Below are 24,868 nucleotides of genomic sequence, written 5' to 3'. Positions count from 1 at the left end.
TTAAAGAATAAGAATTGTACATATTATAGATTAAAAGTGAGTTGGAAGTTCCACGTAATATGAATCAAGCTCCACCAAATCCTTCTTAGCTATGAGTAATTTCATCTCCATGTTGTGACCAGGAATATGCTCGTGCTTTTCTGTTCTCCTATTTATCTTCTCTTTTATTCTTACAGAATCTACCTCAGTTTCCGCTTCCAACACATGATGTAATTATTAGATATTGGCCTCCGTCTGAGTTTGAGGTACTGATTACGAGTTCCCATGGAATATTTATATTGTAATTTTTTTTTTTCAAATGATGTTCAACCTTTATGTGCAGCGCAATACTGTTGCTTACGATGAAGACCAACCTCGTGAGCTACAAAAGGCTCTTGTTCTTCAAGATGCCATCTCTGACCTTCCTCCTGTAAAATCTTATACCTTGGTTTGATTGGACTCTTTATTACAACCATAACTCAACTCTAATGAATTTGATCTTGTAGGTTACGAACGATGAAACTCGTGAAAAAATTACATATCATATGCCTCCTGAAACAGAATTCCAAAGATACATAAGGTCGACAAAACTAGGTAATGCCAGCAATTTTTTTACTGTTCAGTGTGGAGGTACTTTGTTTCTGGTGTGGCTATACCTGATTATGAATGTAACATATTTTCTGGAGTAAAATCTTTTTGGATTTTATTTACTCTTTAAATATTTTATTGCCGCAAGAACTCCTCTGGACAATACCACGACAATCATAGCTTTCTTAAAATTTTCACCATTTGTTTGTTGATCTAGTTTATATGCCTGTATTGTCAGCAGTTAATAATGCAAATGCAAAGAAGATTTCAATTTTTTTTGATTTCGTAGATCTGATTACATGCTTATTTTGTAAATTTACATGATTATTTTGAAAAAGAATCTGAATTTGTTTATTTTAATTTTAGTACTAGATATGATAATAAAGCATCTGAACTTTTTGAGCTTACACATTCACATTTGTTTGAATGATTTCCGTTTTCCTCTGTTGCCTTTTTCTCTCTATAGAGATGGATGGCTCTGCATTAAATGGCACCACAAAAACAAAATGTTCACTTTATGATCATCGACCTCTCCCCTTGTTTGAAGATGATTACTTACGAGTTTGTAAAATTCCAAAGAAAAAGGTTGGCTGAATACACACTTGTATGGACGTATCCTTCATCAGTTCTAAGCTTTTGACCTTTTTGTTTACTCCCGATTTGTATTAATTATCAGGGGGCAAATTTTCGGGACCTTCCAGGTGTAGTTGTTGGAGGGGATAATGTTGCTCGACGTGACCCAAAGGAAAAGATTTTATTGCTGCCATCTGGAAAGCCATTGGTGAGTGTGTCACATTTTTCTCCCAAAAGGATATTCAAATTCTGTTGTTCTAGTCAAGTCTTCACTTAAAAACACAAGTTTTAACATTTTCCATTTTTTTTCTTTTTGAAGAAAACTTGTATCACAGAGAAAGTAATACAAGGAAGGTGTGAGTGAATCACACCAAAATCACGGTTCCAATAGAAATGATTACAACAAAAAAGCTCCATTCCCTTAACCAAAGTAGAAAACAAAAAGCCATCTAAAAAAATATAAGAGGGTGTTTGGCTTCTCAACTAAAATACTGTTTTTTGTTTTTAAAACCTAAAATTTGTTTTCTGAAAACAAAGTAGGGGTGTTACAAAAAACAGAAAATTTTGAGAACAACAAAAAATTATTTTTAGTTGTTCTCAAATTTTTTTTGTCAATTTTTTTTCTCACATAACCTTTTTAATTATTATTATTTTACATCACTTTCTCTCTCATCACTTATTATCTCCTTATTTCCTCTCTCATAACTTTCTATATCCTCATTTCTTCTATCTCGCCAGTTTCTCTCATTTTTTTTCTTGCATCAATTTCTCTCTTTCTCAAAATTTCACTCCTTACTTTCTATTTTCTTATTTTTATCACTTTTTCTTTCACATTACTTTATCTCATTATTTATTACAAACTTTTAAAAGATTTTTTTCTTTATAAATATATTTATTAATTTTTATTTAAGATTTTTTTAAAAAAAATTAATCTAAAAAATTATTTTTAAAAAATATTAATCAAACATCTGTTGTTTTTTGAAAACTACAAAAGCGGTTTTCTGTTGTCATTTCTGAAAACACAATTTTGAAAACAAAAACAGAAAACAATGTCAAACATGCTCTAATTTTCTCTCATAATCACCAAGTTTTATGAACTTCTTCTAAAGTGATGTGAAGTAAATTATCAGTGGATATTTATTACGCTTATAATAAGAATAAAAAGTTGAAATTTGTATGAGGAACTAGTCCACCTGATATGATATAACCAGTTACTGTCATTATTCATTATTCTATTGGGGAAGTAAAAAGAGACAGAGGTCAAAGTTAGACTGACCCCCTCCCAATAAGATTGAGAGCCCTCACTTATGGCGGAGGAATACCGTGGTTAACACAAGCAAAACCCCACAACAAGCACCCCCTCTCCCCCATCCAAAATCTCTAATAAGATCAAAGAAGGGAATCCCCGCAAATCACTTGGTTCTATACACCCAAGTAGCAACCAAAATTTTTATCTTATCCCAAATTGTCTCAACTGAGTTAAAGACATCTTCAAAAATTCTATTATTCCTTTCCAGCCATAAGGCCCAAAAAGTGGCTAACAAGGTAGTTTGCCATAATTGACACACCCTTGCCACCCCATAACCGACTCAGAAACAATTGAGAATAGTAGAGGGCATGCACCAAAGAATACGAAACTCAGCTAAGACTTTTCCCCACACCTCTCTAGAAAAATGGCACTCCCTGAATAAATGGCTAGTAGATTCCCCAGCCTGCTTACAGCAAACACACCAACCAGGGGATATTCTATTGGGGAAGTCTATCGTAGGTATTATCCAGTACAATACAATCAAAATCAATAGATTGAAAGATGTATGGACATCTAAAAGAATCTGCTTAATTTTTTATGGTTTGTATCCCACCACAAAATCCCTTTCAAGAGTTAGTGTCTTAATATCATTAGGTCATGTATATAAATTAGGAATGGGTTGAATAAGATTGAATTATTTTTATCATGTGATTTTATTATGCATTTGGGATGATTTTATTCTTTGGCCTCTTATTCTATTAAATCCCCTATCTTTATGTATATTAATTGTTTTTAACAACACCACTTGTATATTAATATGGTTCATAATACTAGAAGATCACACTTAGAACACAATATTGCAAAATACAGAAATAAAACATTTCTCTAATTAAACCAGAGAAAAATTACAGCAAAAAGTCCAATCCGCAACCAAATTGAGAAAGGAACATCTGTAAAATTCTTATCATTATGCAGCCATAAAGCAACTTTTAACATTATATTATCCCAGTCTCTCCACCTGGCTTCCCTCTTCTTCCAAAATTCTTTTGTTCTTTTCCAGCTGTACGACCTATAAAACAGTAGCTGCTGTAATATGCCAAAGCTTCTGTTTATTCTGACTTCCTTTGATTTTAAATGGCAAAACTTAGTCACAGGGAGCTGGAATGCGCCAAAAGAGATTTAACACCTTCAAAAGCTTATGCTAAGTCTGCAACCAGACAGAACAATGCAGACAAAGATGATTGACAGACTCATTATCTCTTTTACTAAGTGCACAGCAATCTAGAGGCAAGGCCATATATGGTCTACTTTGTAAGACCTCATGAATTATCACCTTACCCCATAAGACCTGCCATAAATATACAGACTTTAGGAGGTCAAATGATTTTCCTGAGAGAAGAAGCTCATTGTGGTGTTTCATCTCCAACAACAATTCTAAGAGTATCAATGCCGAATTACACGAAAATATCTCCGAACTAACTACCTTCCAAATCCTACAATCTTTCAGCAAATTATACAAGATTCTACTACCTGCCTTTTGTAATAACAAATTAACCTCATCCATCTCCCTGTAATTTTAAGTCCTGAAAAAGTGAAATTTCCAGCCGACATGCTCACCATCTCTTTCCTGAAGATCTGATATACATTGAAGGTTTTTTTTTTTTTTTTTTTTTTTTAAATAAACAAAGTCTATGCAGATTAGGAAAGTCTACCGCCAAAGACTCCAAACCAACCCAAACATCTCCCCAAAACCTTATATTTCTACTATTTCCCACTTTGAACTCCACCAAACTCAAACATTTGGAATGACAAGATACTATTCCCTTCCACGAACTTCTACAAGTCTTGTTACTGCTCAGAGTTTTATCGCACTTGTTAACTTGTAGCCCTTAGATACTCTTAATCACGTATATTAATGGTAAGAACAAAAAATTTTAACTTTATATCCAACTTCTTTTCTCATAATTTATTGTTGGCAAATGATAAACTCATTTGGGAGGAGGTCAGTCTAAGACATTTGACCTCTCTCTTTTTTTTTTAAAAAAAAACTCATTCATTTATCTATATTTGTTCATTTATATTTCTTAATTCAATCCAATATTACTTTCCAAACATGACCTTAGGGGCTAGGGTTATGAGAGTTCTTTTACTGGTAGAGTTAGGATTGGCTCTAATACCAACCAAGTAAGAAATTGGGTAATTTTCTGATATTCTATTTCTTCACATTTAACATATATTTATACAAGGCTAGGTTACCCTAATTGTGAAAGAAAGAAACCCTAGAATTAATAATAAGAAAAATCTGTATAATAACTATTTTCCTATCATAGACAATTGTTAGAATATTCTACACTTTATATTATTCTACCAAGAAGATATTATTGGGTAATTTCTATATATTATTGGGTAATACAAAAAACATGTATATATTGAGTACAAATATCCCTATAAATGAGGGAAAGAATGATTACAATAAATAAGAGAATAAACCTATTAACTACTATGCTAATATTATAGAATAATATACCGTATAATAAATAAAATATCAACTATACAGCTACGTAAGAATTATTCCCAAATATAGAAAAGATTTTCCTACACTCCCCCTCAAGCTGGTTGAAAAATGTTCTCCATGGCCAGCTTGCTAGTTAGAAAATCAAACTGTCTTTGACACAATCCTTTTGTAAAGATATCTGCCACTTGCTCTTCAGTAGGGATATAGGACATGCTCACTTGGCCATTCTCAATTTTTTTCTTGATAAAGTGCTTGTCAACTTCGACATGCTTATTATGATCGTGAAGCACTGGATTATGAGCAATGGCAATTGCTGACTTGTTGTCACAGTACAACTTCATAGGATATGACTGTGATGACTTCAGTTCTTCAAACAATCTTTTTATCCATATAACTTCACACATGCCGTGAGCAACAACCCTGTTTTCAACTTCCGTACTACTTCTAGCCACCACATTCTGTTTCTTACTACGTCAAGTAACTAAATTACCACCAACGAATGAACAATAGCCCGAGGTAGATTTCCAGTCTACTATACTGCTAGCTCAATCAACATCTGTATAGACTTCAATTTCCAAATGCCCTCAAGATTTGAACAAAAGGCCTTTTCCAGGTGTTCCCTTTAGATACCTTATAATTCCGTGAAGTGCATAGAACTAGGTGAATGCATGAACTGACTTACCATACTTACAGAAAAGGCTATGTCTGGCCGTGTATGTGATAGATAAATCAGCCTACCAACTAGTCTTTGATAAAGCTCACGATCCTTCATATTCTTCAAGTCTACATGTTGTAATTTAACATTAGGTTCACTTGGTGTTTCAGCAGGGTTACAACCCATCATTCCTATCTCATTGAGTAGATCAAGCACATACTTACGTTGACTTACAAATATACCTTCTTTGGATCTTGCTAATTCCATTCCAAGAAAGTATTTCAAAGTAACCAAATCCTTGATTTCGAATTCTTCACCAAGTCTTCCTTTCAAATTTTTCAGTTCAACAGAATCATCTCCAGTCAGCACAATATCATCCACATACACAATTAGAATCGCCACTTTACCGTCTTCTGAATGTTTGTAGAACATTGTGTGATCTGCTCGACTTTGAGTGTACCCATAACGCTTTAACACCGTACCAAATCGCTCAAACCAGGCTCTAGGGGACTGTTTGAGTCCGTATAAAGACTTTTTTAATTTGCATACTTTTCCTGCTCCCAAGTGGCCTTCGAAACCTAGAGGGAGATTCATAAACACTCTTCTTCTATATCTCCATTTAGAAAATCATTTTTTATGTCTAATTGGTGTAAGGGCCAATTAGAATTACCTGCTAGAGACAACAACACACGAATAGAGTTAATTTCAGCAACAAGAGCAAAAGTTTCTTGGTAATCTATTTCATAAGTTTTGAGTGAATCCCTTAGCCACAAGTCGAGCTTTGTACCTCTCAACACTTCCATTAGCTTTGCTTTTTATTGTGAACACCCATTTACACCCTACAATGTTTGTACCTTCGGTATCTCCACAATTTCTCAAGTACCATTCTTTTTTAGAGCATTCATTTCCTCAAACACTGCTAGTCCCCAATTCGGTTCATCTAGAGCTTCCTAAACATTCCTAGGCACAACCAGTTTTGAAAGTTTAATGGTAAAGGCTTTATAGGATTCAGACAAGTGATTGTAGGATATATATTTACCCATGGGGTGTTTGGTACAGGTATGGGTTCCTTTCCTAAGAGCAATGGGAAGGTTGTCTAATTCAAGATTTCCTGGGGCTGATTCTGGGGTAGGTTTAGGAGCAGAATTTGGGTTTAAATCATGTTGAGATGGCTGAATAATATGTGGAGATGAATCAAAAATAGGAATAGAAGAAGAATTACCTGAAATACTTGAAGAACCATCATCCAAGCTTCCAATTGACCATGCGCAGGGATGATTAAAGGATCCCTACTTCTTTCAGTGACATTTTTCCTTGAATAAACTACAGGCTCAAGATTATTACAATTTTTTATTAATCGTAGCATTTCTTTATCTGATAAACCAATTTCAAATTCGTATGTGGGATTAGTTTCCTGAATAGAAATATCAAGAATAGTTTTAGGTAAAGGTTCTACCGTTTCCCAAAAATTTGGTTCCACTAAATTCTCCCCCTGAATTAAATTTTTGGAGAAATAAGGGGCATTTTCTAAAAAGGAAACATCCATAGTCGTATAAATGAGCTTAGTAATAGGATTAAAACATTTATATCCATTTTTATTAGGAGGATAACCCAAAAAAATACATTTTTCAGTTGTAGGATCTACCTTAGACTGAGACCGTTTAGGAATGTTGACATAGACAGTACAACCAATTTTTTTTAAAGGTAAATCAGAATTAATTCTAGAATCAGGAAATAATTTTTTTAGACATTCTAATGGGGTAAGATACTGTAAGATTTTTGTGGGCATCCTATTTATTAAATAAGATGCAGGAAGAATAGCATCATCCCATAAATATTTAGGAATTTGCATATAAAACATCATAGCGTGAGCGGTTTCTAATAAATGTCTATTTTTTCTTTCAGCCACACCATTTTGTTCAGGTGTATCTGAACAAGTAGATTGATGCAAAATACCTTTTTTTTTCAAAAAATACTTAAGGATTTTATTAAAATATTCTGTTCCGTTATCAGATCTTAAAATACTGATTTTTGTGTGAAATTGGGTTTCAATCATTTTATAAAAATCTGAAAAAAGCTGCTCAACCTCAGATTTTTCACTCATTAAATATACTCGACAAAGACGAGTATGGTTGTCTATAAAAGTAATAAACTATTTTTTTCTAGAATTAGTGGTGACCTTAGAAGGTTCCCAAATATCACTATGAAAAAGATAAAAAAGTTTTCAAGATTTATAGGATGTTTTAACATAAGGCTTATGTTGGCTTTTGGCCAATAAACAACTTTCACACTAAAAAAATAAAAGATTTAACCTTTTAAACAAAGTTGGAAATAAAGATTTTAAATAAGAGAAGTTAGGATGACCCAATCTATAATGCCAAACCATTATTTGATCATGAATAGAAAAATAACTAATGCTACTAAACTCTTGAGCAATTTTATTCTTAGAAATATTATCTTCAAAATAATAGACCATTAATCATCCTAGCACTATCAATCGTCTTCCCCGAACTCTAGTCTTGAAAAAGACAACAAGATTCATGGATTATCACAGAACAATTAGAATCTTTTGATAATTTACTCACAGATAAAAGATTGCAGGTGAGATTAGGAACATGAAGAACAAATTTAAGATCTATCCCCTTAGATAATTTTACTAGACCTTTTCCTGCAATAGGTAAGAAATTACCATCTGCAATCCTAACTTTTTTATCTTCTAAACAAGATATATAGGAATCAAAGAATTTAGAAGAATTTGTCATATGATCAGAAGCCTAGAAATCAATTATCCACGAAGCATAAGATGGAAAGAGGCAGTTTAAGGCATATATTTCATTACTTGATTGTGCAACAGAAGCAGGAGTAATACCAGATGAGTTCGAATTGGATTTCAACAATGCATGAAGATGATTGAGTTGCTCCTTAGTGAAAGGATTGGTCTCGACTTCATTGGCAGCAGGTGTAAGACCTGATCTCTCAGCTTTGCTCTTCCAATTTGCAGGCTTTCCATGAATCCTCCAACAAGTTTCACGAGTATGGCGAGGCTTGTTACAGAAATCACACCAGACTCGTGGTTTTTCATCATATTTAGGAGGATATGAATTGTTCCTGCTGTAACTTCCTCCAACAGCGAGTGCCGAGCCTTCAATAGTGGTCCCAAGTACCTTCTTTCCAAGCATAACACTCCTTCGACTCTCCTCCCTACTGACCTCCGAGAATACTTCACCGATTGGACGTAAGGGCTGCCTTCCAATAATTCTCCCCCTCACCTCATCAAACTCCACATTGAGAATAGCCAAGAATTTGTAAATTTGCGTCTTCTCAATAGTTTTCTTGTGAAGTTTGCCATCTTCAACCGATTCTCATTCATAGGTGTCAAAGAGATCCAAATCTTGCCATATTCGCTTCAATGAATTGAAGTATTTTGTAATACTCTCCTCCCCTTGCCTTATCTCTCCAAGTTTGAGATTCAACTCAAATATTTGAGATTGATTTTCCAAATTAGAGTACATCTCAATAACATTGTCCCATAGTTCCTTCGCTGTGGGATAACACATAATTTGAGTTGATATCTTCCTCCATAGAATTAACAAGCCATGCCATTACCATAGAGTTTTCTGCATCCCAATTGTCATAGGTGGGACCAGTCTCTAACGGAGCCTTCTTTTCATCAGTTAGATATCCCATTTTTCCTCGACCTCTCATATACATCAGAACGGATTGATACCATCTCAGAAAGTTGTCTCCATTTAAGCGAATGGTGGTTATTTGGACAAAATGGGATTCGAAAGTGGTGGTTTTGGCTGGAACAGAGGTGGAATTAGTGGGATTGGCATTGGTGGAGTTGGCGTGGGTGTTGGCAGATTCACTAGAGTTTTTAGACATGGTGGGATTGGCTTGGGATGTGATTAGTAGCTAGGGTTTATGCGATTGTGAAGAGACGAGGAAGATGAAGTAGTGTGATTAGGGTTAGGGAAGAGTGCGATTTTGGCTCTGACACCAAGATATTATTGGGTAATTTCTGTATATTATTGGGTAATACAAAAAACGTGTATATATTGAGTACAAATATCCCTACAAAAGAGGGAAAGAATAATTACAATAAATAAGAGAATAAACTTATTAACTACTCTCCTAATATTACAGAATAATATACCGTATAATAAATAAAATATCACCTATACAGCTACACAAGAATTATTCCCAAATATAGAAAATATTTGCCTACAATAACAAATAAACTATAAACAAAAACTTCCTAAAATAGTTTGATTTTTTCCGACACTCCCCCTCAAGCTGGCTTGTAGATATTCTCCATAGCCAGCTTGCTACTCAACAAATCAAATTGTTTCTTGAACAAACCTTTTGTGAAGATATTAGCCACTTGCTCTCTGGTAGGGATATAAGTCATACAAACTGATCCATCTTCCGCCTTTTCCTTAATGAAGTGTTTATTCACTTCCACAAGTTTTGTGCGATCATGAAGAACTGGATTATGAGCAATCAAAATAGCAGTCTTGTTATCACAATACAACCTCATAGGTGATGATGGTGATATCTTCAATTCTCCCAACAATCTTCTTAACCACAGAATCTCACACATACCATGTGCTATAGCTCTAAACTCTGCTTCTAGCTGCTACCACATTCTGTTTTTTACTTTGCCATGTAACTAAGTTGCCTCCAATGAATGTGTAATAGCCCAAGGCAGACCTTCTGTCAACTACACTTCCAGCCCAATCTGCATCTGTATAAGCTTCAACTTGTAGATGTCTCCAAGGTCTATATATAAGGCCTTTCCCAAGTGTTCCGTTTAGGTACCTTAGAATTCTGTAGATTGCCTCGAAATGAAATGGTTCAGATGAGTGCATAAACTGACTCACCATACTCACTGCGAATGCTATGTATGGTCGTGTGTGAGACAAATAGATTAATCTCCCAACTAATCTCTGATAACACTCTCGGTCCTTTACATCTGCCAATGGCGCGGGTTGCAACTTCACATTCGGTTCTATTGGAGTTTCAACAAGCTTACTGTAACGCTCTGGTTAGCCAAGACCGTTACACTGTGTATTTTAAATAGTGCTTAACTCTCTAAACGAGTCATTAGGCCACAAAGGTACATCTAAGTTTGATTACTGGTCCAGGGTTAAAAATTTCGATTAAAAGGAATGAATGTTATATTAAAACATTAAACTGTACATGGGATCTCATAATAACATTTATAAAGTTGTTTACAATTTCAAAAAGATCATTACAATTAAAAAGTTACAACCCGCCGACCTAAGCGGCAAAAATAGGATTACATCCTTGTTCCTCTGATAAACCTTGGCCGTGGTGGTCAAGCGGCTGCATATGTACACATCGCCACCTAAGCTCTCCAACTCATGGCTGATCCGGTTTTTCTTTCCCTTTACCTGCACCACGTAGTACCTGTGAGCCAAAGCCCAACAAGAAAACTTAAACATGCTCATAAGCAGTGAATAACACATTTCCATATCATAATAAACATGCCCAGCAGTAATAACCCTACTCATGTATGCATACCATTCATATAAATGACTACACCGTGAAATGAGACCAAATGCCCTAAATAAATGATTAACTGAATCATATCGGGGCCCATTGGCCAAGCACATGACTAATAAGTCACACTGGGGTCTCGACATCCTAGGATCTAGGACTAATAAGTCACCCTGGGGCCCATTGCCCTATCCTCTGTATAACCAGCCTTGAAGCTATCCCAACGTACTTGGCGCTTTACTTTTCTACGACCATTGGGTCGAACAAGCGTGTAATGCGCTCCTGATTAGATCCAATTATATCGACCAGCGCTCAGTGCGCTATTTCCGCCCTTGACTCATAAGTCAATGCTTTACGACCAGCGCTCAGCGCTATTGCCGTCCTTGACTAATAAATAAGTCAATGCTTTTCTCAAATATATAATGATAAAAGGCATTCATCATTATCCAACATCCATATATAGAGCACTCAACATACGTCATTAATAATCACAGACATAATCATAATCATGCGCATTTATGTAGACTAATGCCCAATCAAAACTTTATTCAACATTTGGGCCAAGCCCTAATCAAGTACATCACATAATGGGTGCAGTTTTCTTACCTCAGGTCCAAGTGTAATATAAAATAAGAACGACCTTCGAGCACGATCTTGATCCCGAGCCCCTAGCGATGACCTAGTCACAACCAATTATAGAATCCCATCCAAAACGAGTAAATAAAGGCTCCTGGACCGAATCCTAGCCTCCGGGACATCGAATCATACTAAACCAGGTAGTAGGATCGATCCCGATCCTTTAGGTTTGAGTTCCTGCACTCAAAACCTCCCCGAGGCCCAAATTCCCTTAAGCGCCGCGGCCCCCAACCATTTGAGCCACGACCCACTCAAGTCAGAGGCCCGAGCCTCTTCTCTACCTTCCCAAGCACCACGACGCCCACCCATAGGCGTCGCGGCCCAAAAGCCTCACAGCCACCTGCTTCTTCTTCGCCTGATTTGGGCCGCGGCACCCCAAGAATAGGGCCGCAACTCAACCTGTAAAACTCAGTTTTTCTCCGTTTCTCTCTTGCCAAATCCTTACATAAACCTATCCAAACATACCCAAATCTCAAAATCAAAGTTCCCAATCATCTCAATGGCCCAAAACCATCAAAACCTAAGCTTCAAACAACTCAAAAACTCACCAAAACATAGAATCCAATTCAAAACTTAAGAAACTTTAGGGAACGGAAACTCAGAAATTCAAAGCTTAAATTACCTCTGATTGTGTCGTTTCTTGCTAAATCCTCCGGCTAATAAGCTTCTAATCTTTCCTAGAGTTGATATGACTCAATCCTTGCTTGAATCCGAGTCCTAAAACTCGGGCTTCTTTCGAAAATGCAACGAACGATAAAAATGAGAACGAGAGAGGAAGAAAAGTGTTTGAACGTGTTCTTCTGTTTCTGTCAGGTTACTTCGAACCCAAGTAACCCTAAGTAAAACCCAAGGCTAGGGGTCCCAAAAACGCACCGAGGGTAAAATAGTCAAAATTCCTAGAATTCTTTCCTGATCTCACTAACTCCAAATATATCCTCAAATATTCATTCCCATTACCCTATATCCGGGTAATGAACTAAATACCCAAAATACTTCTTGACTCACCCTGAGTCAAGTGTTAATCCCGTTGTGACTTTCCCATTAGCTTGCTCCCTAGGATTGCCTCGTGCTGAGTAACCCAAATATATCTACACAATAATGTAGTCTTACACATATATATCACATATATGCCAAATATACCCATCACGGGCCAAATTACAAAAATTGTCCTTCTAATAAGAAACGAGGCCACATGCTTAATTAATATACCTAAACATGCATATCAAGTCATATAATAATATAACTCACATAATCACATAATTACACACATAAACATGTAATTTCTATAATTTGCCATCCTGATCCCCTAATCAAGGTCCTAGGCCTTATTAGGTAATTTGAGAGGTTACACTTAGACCCTAACATACATGTCTCGATGAGTAAATCAAGAACATACTTGCGCTGACTTACGAAAACACCTTCCTTGGACCTAGCAAACTCCATTCCGAGGAAGTACTTCAACGTGCCCAAGTCTTTTATCTCAAATTGTTGGAGAAAATCAAACTATTTTAGGAAGTTTCTGTTTTTAGTTTATTTGCTGTAAAGTGTAGAATATTCTAACAATTATCTATGATAAGGAAATAGTTATTATACAGATTTCTTTGTATTAATTCAAGTGTTTCTTTATTTTACAATTAGGGTAACCTAGCCTTGTATAAATATATATTAAATGTGAAGAAATAAAATATTAGAAAATTACCCAGTTTCTGACTTGGTGGTCTTTACTTCTTCCAGTAGCATTTTTTCTAGATTGAACTGCAGGTTCAAGACTTGTACGATTTTTAATTAATCGTAGTATTTCTTTTTATGAAAGATCAATTTTAGATTCACACTCAGTAGGGTGAGTTTCTTTAGAAGGAATAGGAATATCAAGAATAACATTAGGTAAAGGGTCAATTTCCCAAAAAATTGATTCCACTGATTCTCCTCCTGAATTGAATTTTTGGTAAAATGAGTATTTTCTAAGAAAGTAACATCCATAGATGTATAAAACTGTTTGGTAACTGGGTTAAAACATTTGTAACCTCGTTTATTATGAGGATATCCTAGGAAGACACCTTTTGGCCCTAAACAACTTAGACCTAGATTTTTAGGGATGTGCACATAGCGATGCAACCAAAAAATTTCAGAGGTAAGTCTGAATAAATTCTTGAACTTGGACATTTTGTTTTCAAGCATTCTAAGGGAGTAATGTACTGCAAAACACGAGTAGGCATCCTATTAATAAGGTAAGTAGTGAGAACATCGTCTCCCCACAGATATTTAGGAATGTTCATATGAAACATCATAGCCCTAGCTACTTCTAGCAAATGTTTATTTTTACGTTTAGCAAAGCCATTTTGTTCAAGGGTATCAGGACAAGTAGATTGATGTAAATCCCTTTTTTTGTTAAAAAACGGCCTAAAATTTTATTAAAATATTCAGTCTCATTATTAGATCTTAGAATACTCATTTTGGTTTGAAATTGGGTTTCAATCATAGAGCAAAAATCTCGAAAAATTTGTGCTACTTCAGATTTTTCTTTCATTAAATAAACCCAACAAAGATGAGTATGGTCGTCAATAAAAGTAACAAACCATTTTTTATCGGAAAGAGTGGTAACCTTAGAAGGTCCTCAAACATCATTATGAAAAAGATAAAATGGTTGTGAAGGACGACAAAATTTGGGAATATAAGATTTACGATGGTTCTTGGCCAATAAACAACTATCACAATGAAAAGATAAATGATTCAATTTTTTGAATAATCTAGGAAACAAATGTTTTATGTAAGAGAAATTAGGATGACCTAATCTATAATGCCAAATCATTATTAGATCATAAACAGAAAAAGAACTGATACTACTAAGTCCTTAAGCATTTTTATTACTAGATAAAATATTCCCAAAATAATAGAGATCATTAATCATCCTAGCACTACCAATCGTCTTTCCCGAGTTTAGGTCCTGAAAAATGCAATGAGATTCATAGAAAACAATAGAATAATTAGAATCTCTAGATAATTTGCTAACAGATAAAAGATTACAATGAAGTTGAGGAACATGGAGAACAGATTTAAGATCTATTCCCTCAGATAATTTAACTAAGACTTTTCCTGAAACAGGTGAGAAACTACCATTAGCAATCCTACTTTTTCAGTACCAGGACATGGATTATAGGATTTAAATAATTTAGTTGAATTGGTCATATGGTTAGAAGCTCCGGAATCAATGATCCACGAAGTGGCTGGTGTAGAAAAATAGTGGAGAGCATAAATTTCAATACCTGTATGTGCCACAGAAGCAACAGAAATACGAGAGGATTGTGGGTTGGACTTTAGTAGCGCCTAAAGATGCTCCATCTGCTCTTTGGTGAAAGGGCTTGTCTCGGCCTCATTGGCTGTAGGAGTTCCACATCCTGCCTTGTCAGTCTTGCTCTTCCAGTTGGCTGGTTTCCCATGACTCTTCTAGCAAGTCTCACGTGTATGGCGTGGTTTATTACAAAAATCACACCAGACCCTTGGCTTCTATAACCTCCTGAAGATGCCAAGGCTGATCCTTCCGCAGTAGTTCCAGCAACCATTTTTCTCAGCATAACATTCCTTCTGCTCTATTCTCGTCTAACCTCCGAAAAAGCTTCACTAATGGAAGGCAGAGGTTGTTGCCTACCAATAATCTTCCCCCTTATTTCATCAAACTTAACATTAAGACCAGCCAAGAACTTGTAAATCCTATTATCCTCAACAGTCTTCTTATGGTGACGACCATCCTCAGCAGATTTTCACTCATAAGTGTCAAACAAATCTAGATCCTGCCATATTCTTTTCAAAAAAGTAAAGTATTTAGTAACATTATCCTCACTTTGTTTTACATCACCGAGTTTGAGATTCAACTCAAAGCTTTGAGATTGAGTCCCTAAATCAGAGTACATCTCGGTCACATTGTCCCATAGTTCTTTGGCAGTTGGGTAACACATGTAATTCGAGCTAATCACCTCCTCCATAGAGTTGACCAACCAAGTTATAACCATAGAATTCTCTGCATCCCATGTAGCAAACGTTGGATCATCCTTCTTAGGAGCCACCTTCTCGCCAGTCAAGTAGCCCATCTTTCCACGTCCTCTCATATACATCCGAATTGATTGAGACCATCTCAAAAAATTATCACCATTAAGTCTAATGGTGGTAATTTGAACAGGGTGGGATTCAGAGGTGATTTAGGGTTTTCGGTAGTGTTGGGAGTGACAGAGGCATTGGCTGGGTTGGTGTCGGATTCAATGGAGATTTCAGATATTGTGAAGGTAAGGGGGGAGAGGGTCGCCTCTGATACCAAGTCAGAAATTGGATAATTTTCTTATATTTTATTTCTTTACAATGAATATATATTTATACAAGGCTAGGTTACCTAATTGTGAAAGAAAGAAACCTAGAATTAATACACAGAAATCTGTATGATAACTATTTTCCTATCGTAGACAATTGCAGTATTCTACTCTAGAGCAAATAAACTAAAAACAGAAACTTCTTAAAATAGTTTGATTTTTTCCAACATTAAATTATCAGAATTATTCACACTCTATTACTTCTATCGCCCTATTTTTTTTCTTCTTTCACATAGTTTATACCTGTCCTACATTGAAAGACTTAGCTTAGTTGGTATGGAAGAAGGATTAATTCCTTGAGCTTGCCAAGATGTAACGGCTGTAATGTTCTTTTTTCTCTTTTTTTTTTCATTTTTTTTTCTTTGTGGTGCGCTTCTAGTGGTGAGATATGGTGCCAAATCCTGTAATCTAGCTTAATATCATTTCATATGCTCTCTTTTTTATTTAATATGTCCTAATGGATTCAACTGACTTGTTCTAGTTTTATTATTTTTCCATTTGCAATTAGGTTCCCGATTACGCTTTTACATTTGAGCAAGGCAAGTCAAAAAGGTAAGCAAGCCTCCTCCTTTACTTTCTTCATATTCATGTCTTCTGTTTTTCTGTATATCTGAATTCTACACATGTGTGAAGACCCTTTGCAAGGTTATGGTGGGATGAGACTGTGCCCACTGTAGTGACTTTCCCCAGTTGTCGTAACCAGGTCTGCTTCTGCTTACTTGTTCAATTTATTTTGGGATGAGTTTCTCCAGGATATTATGATGAGCTTTTAGAACTTCTGTAGGTAGCATTACATCCTGAACAAGATCGTATCCTCACAGTACGAGAATATGCAAGGTTGCAAGGCTTTCCTGATTATTACAGGTTCTGTGGGACTGTTAAAGCAAGGTAGGCTCTTTCCTGATTTGAGTGAGACATACTAATGATAAATTTGTGGTTGTGGCCTTCATCGGTAAAGTATTTCCTTTGCCTTTTATTGCTTCCCTTTTTTGGTATACTTCTGAAGGTCTTGTGTTTACTTGCGACATTTGATTTTGATGTGGGTAATGTACATGCATAAATGTAACACAGTACACTCATAGCTAAACTGATTTGTAGTATGGAGTATTATTTGTGTAGAGTTGTCAAGGTTTGGGAATTTTAGACGATTTAAAACATAGTAACTTATTGCAGTGCATGCTTAAACTTATTTGTGGATTGTTGGTTGTGCTTTGAGCAGGTATTGTCAGATTGGAAATGCTGTGCCGGTTAATGTCTCTCGGGCCTTAGGATATGCCTTAGGTTTGGCCATTCAAAAGCTTAGTAGCAATGAACCACTGCTGACTCTCCCCCAGAAATTCTCTCTTTCTACTAATTATGAATTGGCTAATGATCGTGCTTCACAAGACTGATCAGAATTAGGCTGTCGATTGTTCATTGTTTCATTTTTGGCGAAAATGTTCGTCGTACTAGACATGAGTGCAATTTTGCAGTTCCCTCCCAAAAAACAATTTTTTCAAGGAAAAAAAATAGAGACTAGATTCTCGGCTGTACATTAATCACTAAGTTCCGGCAATTGGCCAGAAAGTTTCCAGTTGAGCCTTCTCTATCCATCTACGTATCTTGTACATTTGCTTATAAAGTTTTGTTAGTAGTCTGCAGTTCATCTGAATCTGACATTTCAGTAGAAACAAAAGTAGTTCATACATTTCTTAAATAATCCATTGGCCCCGATTTGTATCAACATTCATTTAGACAATTTTATTTTACTTATAATTAATGGTGGCTAGAAGAGACAATTATATATAAAACTTAACATTTTGAAAATCAACCATGGAACCATTGAAGAAATTACACTCTTATGTGATTAAATATTTGAGATTACCAATCATAACTCTTAAAACTTCCAAAAGAAATTACAAATTCAATCTCTCAATTAATTATAACCTATACGAGTCAAGAAAGATTTAATTCAAATCATAGATCATAATCTTCAAAATTCTTTACTTGAAATTTGTGAAATTAAGAAATTTCAAATATTACACTGAGCTATTATGTTGTGTAATTTCTCAACTTTTGCATCTCATCAAGCTTAAGAATAAAGAAAAATTTACGCAAATACCTTAAGAATTTTGAAAAATAATTAGGAAATTCTGCTTGTTGAATATTTTTTTTTTTTTTGGGTTGTAAAAAGTTAAACTTTTGGTTGCTTACAATATTGATAATATATCAGTTGGTCACTGTTTTTTTATATATAAAAAGTTAATTTTAGATCATATTATTTTGAATGCCTTTTGGTTACTTCCAAAACTTATTTGTAGACATCTTAATAGAGAAATGACCCAAAATATTGCCATAAAGAAGTTAATGTACCCTTTTAAAAAATTTAGAGAAATGACCCTTTTACATTGTTGATTATCTAAATTGCCATTTTCCATCATTTATTTAGGAGTGTATGACTTTAATATAGTGGTATATATATTAATTTTGTTTAATTAGATTTTATTTTAAAGTTTTATTGATTTTTTAAGTTTTTTATGGGTTGTTGGTATGATATTTTCCAACTAGTGTATATGTTTTTTGTGGTATGGTATAAATATATATTGTTTTTATGATAGTTAGTTTCTATCTTATTATATATAATTTTGTATCATGATATATACATTTTAATGGTAATATATAATTTTGTTAGCATAGTATATACATTTTTGAGTAATAATTTTATAAACTTTGTTGGTATATTATTTTTGAACTCAGTATATGTATTTTGTGGTATGGTATATGATTCAACAACTCATAAAAAACGAAAAAAATCAAAATAACTTTAAAATAAAAACTAATTAAACAAAACTAATATACATGTACCATAATATTAAAATAGTAATTTGCTAAAGGGCATATTTGGTAATATGTAATATTAAAAATGTAATTATGCTATTTTACTGCAAAATTAAAAAAACATAGACATTGATAACTCTATAGTATAGAGTTATTTTTATTAACTTTGAACTTGATTTTTAGTGAAAAGAGTAATGAATGTGATGTTGTTTGTAAGTTTGATTAGTTTTTATCTTTCTTTTCTAGTTAGTGTACTAATTTAGGAGTCTTATAAGTTGTTAGTATTAAATGTAATTAATTAATTAATTCTGTTTGTTTTGTTGTTTAGGAAAGGAATTTTTGAATCACTAAGGGAAAGAAAGGAATCCGAGGCTAAAGAGAACACTAAGCTGGAAATGCTACTGAATTGCTGGAGAAATGCTATAGCATTTCTGGGTACTGGGAAATGACGTGGACAAAATACCAGCAGGCTTTTCTTCATCTAACTCAGCGCTTATGTGGCAGTCACTTAAAAGTTAGGTCAGCTGGCTGATGTGGATTGGACTAGTGGACCAAAGAGAAGAAAGTGGGCTTTTTAATTAGGGTAAAATGAAAATTGTACCCTAGAGAGGAGGCAACTAAGTACCAGCCACCATCACATTGATTACAAAAAAAAAAAGAGGAGCTGCCATTAACGTGGGAGAAAAGTTGCAGAAAAAAAGAGCATGAAGAAGAAGAAGAAGAAAAAGAAGGAAACACATAGAATTGAATGAGGAAGATAAGGACAAGAAGATCTAACCTACAACACCATCAATCTAGGCTTTGTTCTCATTTCTTCCTTTCTTCTCTATTTTGTATTTTCTTATTTTGCATAGCTATTCTAGCACTCATGGATATTAATTTTCTGTTTTGGTTTATGTTTGCTACTTTAGTTATGAGCTAAACTTTTGAGACTTGAATGGTTAAAAACCCCTTTTGTTATGTATTTTAAATTTGAATGCATTACTTAAGCTAAATTGTCATTGTTCATTCAAGTGAGCTTCATGTTTATTTACTGTTGTTGTTGGAAATTAATGGCAGGTTATTAATCTAGATTTAATACTGGAAATGTTAAATCTAGTAGTTGGTACTTGAATGATGCAAGAGAACACCCATTTTCTAGGTTGTTCTTAGTAAGAAGAATAGGAATATTTTACTACCTTGCATAACTTTGAGAATTGATGCTTAAATTATGTTCTTGAATCTGATTTAATATAGGAATATATTGGGTTAGATGATAGAACTTATTTCATGAGTTTTGGAAAAATCTCATGAGCTTGTAAGAAATTCTAGTTAACTCTGTGCGTTTTGCTGAAGTAATGCTGTAACAACTGGGCAGATAAAACATAGGGGGGATTTAGCTATTCAAGTCTATCATTCCATAGATACTTTTTCTTGCAGTTAATTTTCCAGCGTTTGTAGCAATATTTTAATCTTGATTCCAGTTTAATCATTTTATTTTAGTTCACAACATCCAATCAATTTATTTTCTTAAAATCCAAATTGTTAAATAATTGATTTTGCATTAAATTGCACTTGCAATCCCTGTGGAGACGATCTTACTTATCACTTTATTACTTGTTTGACGATTGCGTATACTTGCGTATATGAATTTTCACAACAAGTTTTTGGCGCCGTTGCCGGGGATTGTTTTTAGTGAAAATTTTCTTGTTAAAATCAATTGCTTTTCAATTTGGTTTTTATTTTTCATCTTTATTTTTCTTGTTCCTTTTTACGTTTTGTTTGTTTGATTGTCTTGCAAGGAGCTTGAGATGTCTCATCGGTAAGTTCTCATGAATTTTGTTCAACACGACTTGGAGCCCTTGTATGAAACATGGTGGAGATACAAGGCATTTCTAATGAGGTTTCCATATCATGGGCTGTCCAAAGAGTGTCAATTAGAAGTATTCCTCAATGGGCTGAATTCCACAACAAGGGAATGGGTAGAAAAAGGAGATGGTACCACCAATTTCTACCAATTATCATTGGAGGAAGCCTATTGGATGTTGGAAGATATGGCAACATACAATGAATGGTGTTGTAATTGTCCAAATAATGACCATGTTTGGGAGGACAACTACAACAATTTGGAGCCAAATTTTGACACTTACACTCAAGGACCAAATTATGAGATTTTGGAAGATTTTCAAGAGTTCAACATAGAAGAAGATCCTCATCAAATGGCTCAACCAAGTTTACTTGAGGTGTTGATGATGGAGTTCATGGCTAAAAATGATGCCTTAATTCAAAGCCAAGCTTCATCCTTGAGGAAATTGGAGAACCAATTTGAGCTTTTGGTCAATGAGTTGTGTGATAAACCCTATGAAACTTTGGGTAGTGAGATGGAAAATTCAAGGGAGGAAGAAAAAAGTGAAAATGTCATTTTGAGGAGTGGTGATGAGTTGGAGATGCTTGGGGAAAGTTTTGAGCAATTACAAGAGCCCACTTCAATCCAAAGTAACGAAGAAAATGAAAAGTCTCATGTCAATCCACCACTACCCGAGCAACAAATATTTAGTCTTCCATTTAATGAGTCATATTTCATGGAGGAGTACACCTATGACGATCCATATTGGCCACCACCACCTCCACCTCCTCTAGCTTCATTCCTTGGCATCCATCATGCCAATTCTTCGAAGTCAAGAAAAGTTGAACATTTGTGCTCGTCAATTCAGCATCTCGCCAATCTTGAGGGCGTTCACAATGAAGACCCATTAGTGAGGGCATATGCCACTCTCAATGGGAGGAAGCCACTTTTTGACGAGCACTTATCCGAAAGTCAAGCCGACGACTTTAAATCAAGCGCTTCTTGGGAGGCAACCCAAGCTTTTTAAACTTTGTCTTTGTTTTGTTTTAAATCCAATAAATATGCAATGTAAAATAGTTTTGACAATTGCCTTGTAGTTTTTTCTTCCTTTCTTTTCTTTTTCTCTCTTGTAGGTGCAAGTATTAACGCAAATGGAGTTGGGTGCACTTAGGAAGGGTAGCACTAGCAAGCTTTCACATCATTGATAAGGTGGAAGAAAGGAAGTTGTAATTTGGGAAGAGGGATGAGTATTGAAGAAAGCAGGAATTTTTTTTTAGAAGCAGGAAGTCCCAAGTCTTATAGCATTGCTTCAGCATTTAACAGGGTCGCAGGAGGAAAAATGCTATGCTATAGCATTGCTATATCAACTGGGAGCATTTTTTCTGAGAAAGTTTGAGGCCCTTTATAAAAAAAGGGGGGGGGGGGGGGAAGAGCTAAAGGAGCATTTTTTGGAGCTTTGGAATGACGTTATTGTAGAAGCAGAGGAATCCCATGGCGACGAGTTCGAGTAAAGAGGGAGTTTTTCTTTCCTTAGTTTAGTTTTATTTTATTTTACTTTTGTTTGTGGCTGTTTGTGTTTGTTTAATTCTGTGTTGTTAGTTTGTGTGTTTAGGACATGTTACTTGTAGTTGTGTGACTTGTGTTTGTGTTTGTTTTGTAACTGAGAGGTATTATTTTGTTTAGGTTAGTTTAGCGTAGTGCTCGATGATGAAAGCATCCATTCTCATCCATATGTGATATGCCCTGAATTTGTGTGTTAAAATTGCGAGTCTAAGTGCTATTATTGTCCAAATGCTAGTCTAGGAGTAATTCTTTCAATAGAAGTGTGCTTTTGCTATCCCACTGTGCTTTGAGTTTCTAGAATAACTAACACCTTGAGAGAGTTTAAGCTTCTAGAATTGGTTGGTGTAACCCTTGAGGCGAAATCCTAGCTAGCTTTACACCTTAGAAATGATCTAGGCCATCCTTGGACGATTGAGCCTTTCAAGCTAACCCGATAAATATTAATTGTCTTTTAGTCACCCCTATTTGAGCCGATTTGCCTAATTTTTCTTAACACCCAGTAATGTTTAATATACCCCCATGCCCATAATTTTCATTCTTCATTACCCGAACTTAATTGCTGAAATTTATCAAGGACAAGTTCTATACGGTTGGTTAGGAGATTGGGTTAGCCTTTGGCAATGTGGTGAGCTATTCCTCGTTTTATTTGTATAGCCACATTGGGGACAATGATGGGATTTAAGTTTGGGGTGTGTGGGAATGAGCTCACATAAAAACATTCATATTTCTCTTGCTATATATATATCTCTTTACTGTTACAATATTTTATTAAAAAAAAAACAAAAAAAAAGGGAGAGAAAGAGGCAGTTTTGAACCTAAGTTTGGGGTGTACCACCCCCTATACAAGAAAATATATTGGCCTTCTTTCTCATTATCTAGTCAGTTTTGGAAATGAAAATAGCAAGAGAATTGAGCTGTATCAACTTCATTATTGTGGGTTAAGAGTGAAATCTTGGGTGAGAGCTTGAGAGAGAAAGAAAAGTCCTTGATAAATTGAGGTGGTTAGGTTGTAAGCCTTAGAGATATTACTTTTTATCCTACCCTAGCCGAAGCTAGACTACATTAGTGGAGAGGGTTGCACTAATTCAACTTATGGAAGCAAACTTTTTAAACTCGAGGATCGAGGGTAGTTATTATAGGAATTCAAGGTGTTGGTGGGAAGCATTTGCACACTCTAGTGATTGAGTTACTCTTGGTAAGCATTAAGGACAAAAATAGCATGCAAAACTTGATTGAAACACATAGGTTCAAGGCATATTCACTACCATCATTGCAATTTCCATTCCATATAATTCTGAGAGCATTTTCTTCGCTAAACTAAGTCTGAATGAGTAGTATCCTCTCCGTTGCAAGTGTTGTGTTGTTGCTGTCTTGTTTGTTTTTACTGTCTTTGTTAGTTATGTTTTTCATTACTCGAGGACGAGCAATATGCTAAGTTTGGGGTGTGATAACTCTATGGTATAGAGTTATTTTTATTAACTTTGAACTTGATTTTTAGTGAAAAGAGTAATGAATGTGATGTTGTTTGTAAGTTTGATTAGTTTTTATCTTTCTTTTCTAGTTAGTGTACTAATTTAGGAGTCTTTTAAGTTGTTAGTATTAAATGTAATTAATTAATTAATTCTGTTTGTTTTGTTGTTTAGGAAAGGAATTTTTGAATCGCTAAGGGAAAGAAAGGAATCCGAGGCTAAAGAGAACACTAAGCTGGAAATGCTGCTGAATTGCTGGAGAAATGCTATAGCATTTCTGGGTACTGGGAAATGATGTGGACAAAATACCAGCAGGCTTTTCTTCATCTAACTCAGCGCTTATGTGGCAGTCACTTAAAAGTTAGGTCAGCTGGCTGATGTGGATTGGACTAGTGGACCAAAGAGAAGAAAGTGGGCTTTTTAATTAGGGTAAAATGAAAATTGTACCCTAGAGAGGAGGCAACTAAGTACCAGCCACCATCACATTGATTACAAAAAAAAAAGAGGAGCTGCCATTAACGTGGGAGAAAAGTTGCAGAAAAAAAGAGCATGAAGAAGAAGAAGAAAAAGAAGGAAACACAGGGAATTGAATGAGGCAGATAAGGACAAGAAGATCTAACCTACAACACCATCAATCTAGGCTTTGTTCTCATTTCTTCCTTTCTTCTCTATTTTGTATTTTCTTATTTTGCATAGCTATTCTAGCACTCATGGATATTAATTTTCTGTTTTGGTTTATGTTTGCTACTTTAGTTATGAGCTAAACTTTTGAGACTTGAATGGTTAAAAACCCCTTTTGTCATGTATTTTAAATTTGAATGCATTACTTAAGCTAAATTGTCATTGTTCATTCAAGTGAGCTTCATGTTTATTTACTGTTGTTGTTTGGAAATTAATGGCAGGTTATTAATCTAGATTTAATACTGGAAAGGTTAAATCTAGTAGTTGGTACTTGAATGATGCAAGAGAACACCCATTTTCTAGGTTGTTCTTAGTAAGTAGAATAGGAATATTTTACTACCTTGCATAGCTTTGAGAATTGATGCTTAAATTATGTTCTTGAATCTGATTTAATATAGGAATATATTGGGTTAGATGATAGAACTTATTTCATGAGT

At 34.9% G+C, this 24,868-nt stretch overlaps 1 protein-coding gene across 3 annotated transcripts in view; it reads left to right on the top strand.

The window, feature by feature from the left end:
* LOC133777716 (DNA (cytosine-5)-methyltransferase CMT2) overlaps positions 1 to 24,600 on the top strand; it is a 65,300-nt gene extending 40,700 nt beyond the window's left edge. Inside the window, exons 15-24 of one of the 3 annotated variants that reach the window (XR_009868783.1) lie at positions 177 to 245; positions 323 to 409; positions 486 to 573; positions 1,034 to 1,152; positions 1,244 to 1,348; positions 16,585 to 16,628; positions 16,710 to 16,779; positions 16,861 to 16,964; positions 17,296 to 17,649; positions 23,925 to 24,600. Coding sequence is in view for 1 of the 3 variants with exons in the window: in XM_062217430.1 (XP_062073414.1) it covers positions 177 to 245; positions 323 to 409; positions 486 to 573; positions 1,034 to 1,152; positions 1,244 to 1,348; positions 16,585 to 16,628; positions 16,710 to 16,779; positions 16,861 to 16,964; positions 17,296 to 17,467 (858 nt within the window). In the remaining 2 variants the exon portion in view is untranslated. Of the gene's footprint in view, positions 1 to 176; positions 246 to 322; positions 410 to 485; positions 574 to 1,033; positions 1,153 to 1,243; positions 1,349 to 16,584; positions 16,629 to 16,709; positions 16,780 to 16,860; positions 16,965 to 17,295; positions 17,669 to 19,221; positions 19,883 to 23,924 lie in introns of those variants that run through there. The other 2 variants (XR_009868784.1, XM_062217430.1) reach the window with 2 other exon arrangements.
* The last annotated feature ends 268 nt before the right edge of the window (positions 24,601 to 24,868 follow it).

The sequence above is a fragment of the Humulus lupulus genome, chromosome 5 (assembly GCF_963169125.1).
Source record: "Humulus lupulus chromosome 5, drHumLupu1.1, whole genome shotgun sequence".
NCBI classification, from domain to species: domain Eukaryota; kingdom Viridiplantae; phylum Streptophyta; class Magnoliopsida; order Rosales; family Cannabaceae; genus Humulus; species Humulus lupulus.
The sequence above is the reverse complement of the archived record's forward strand: the minus strand, read 5'-3'. Positions and strand labels throughout refer to the sequence as shown.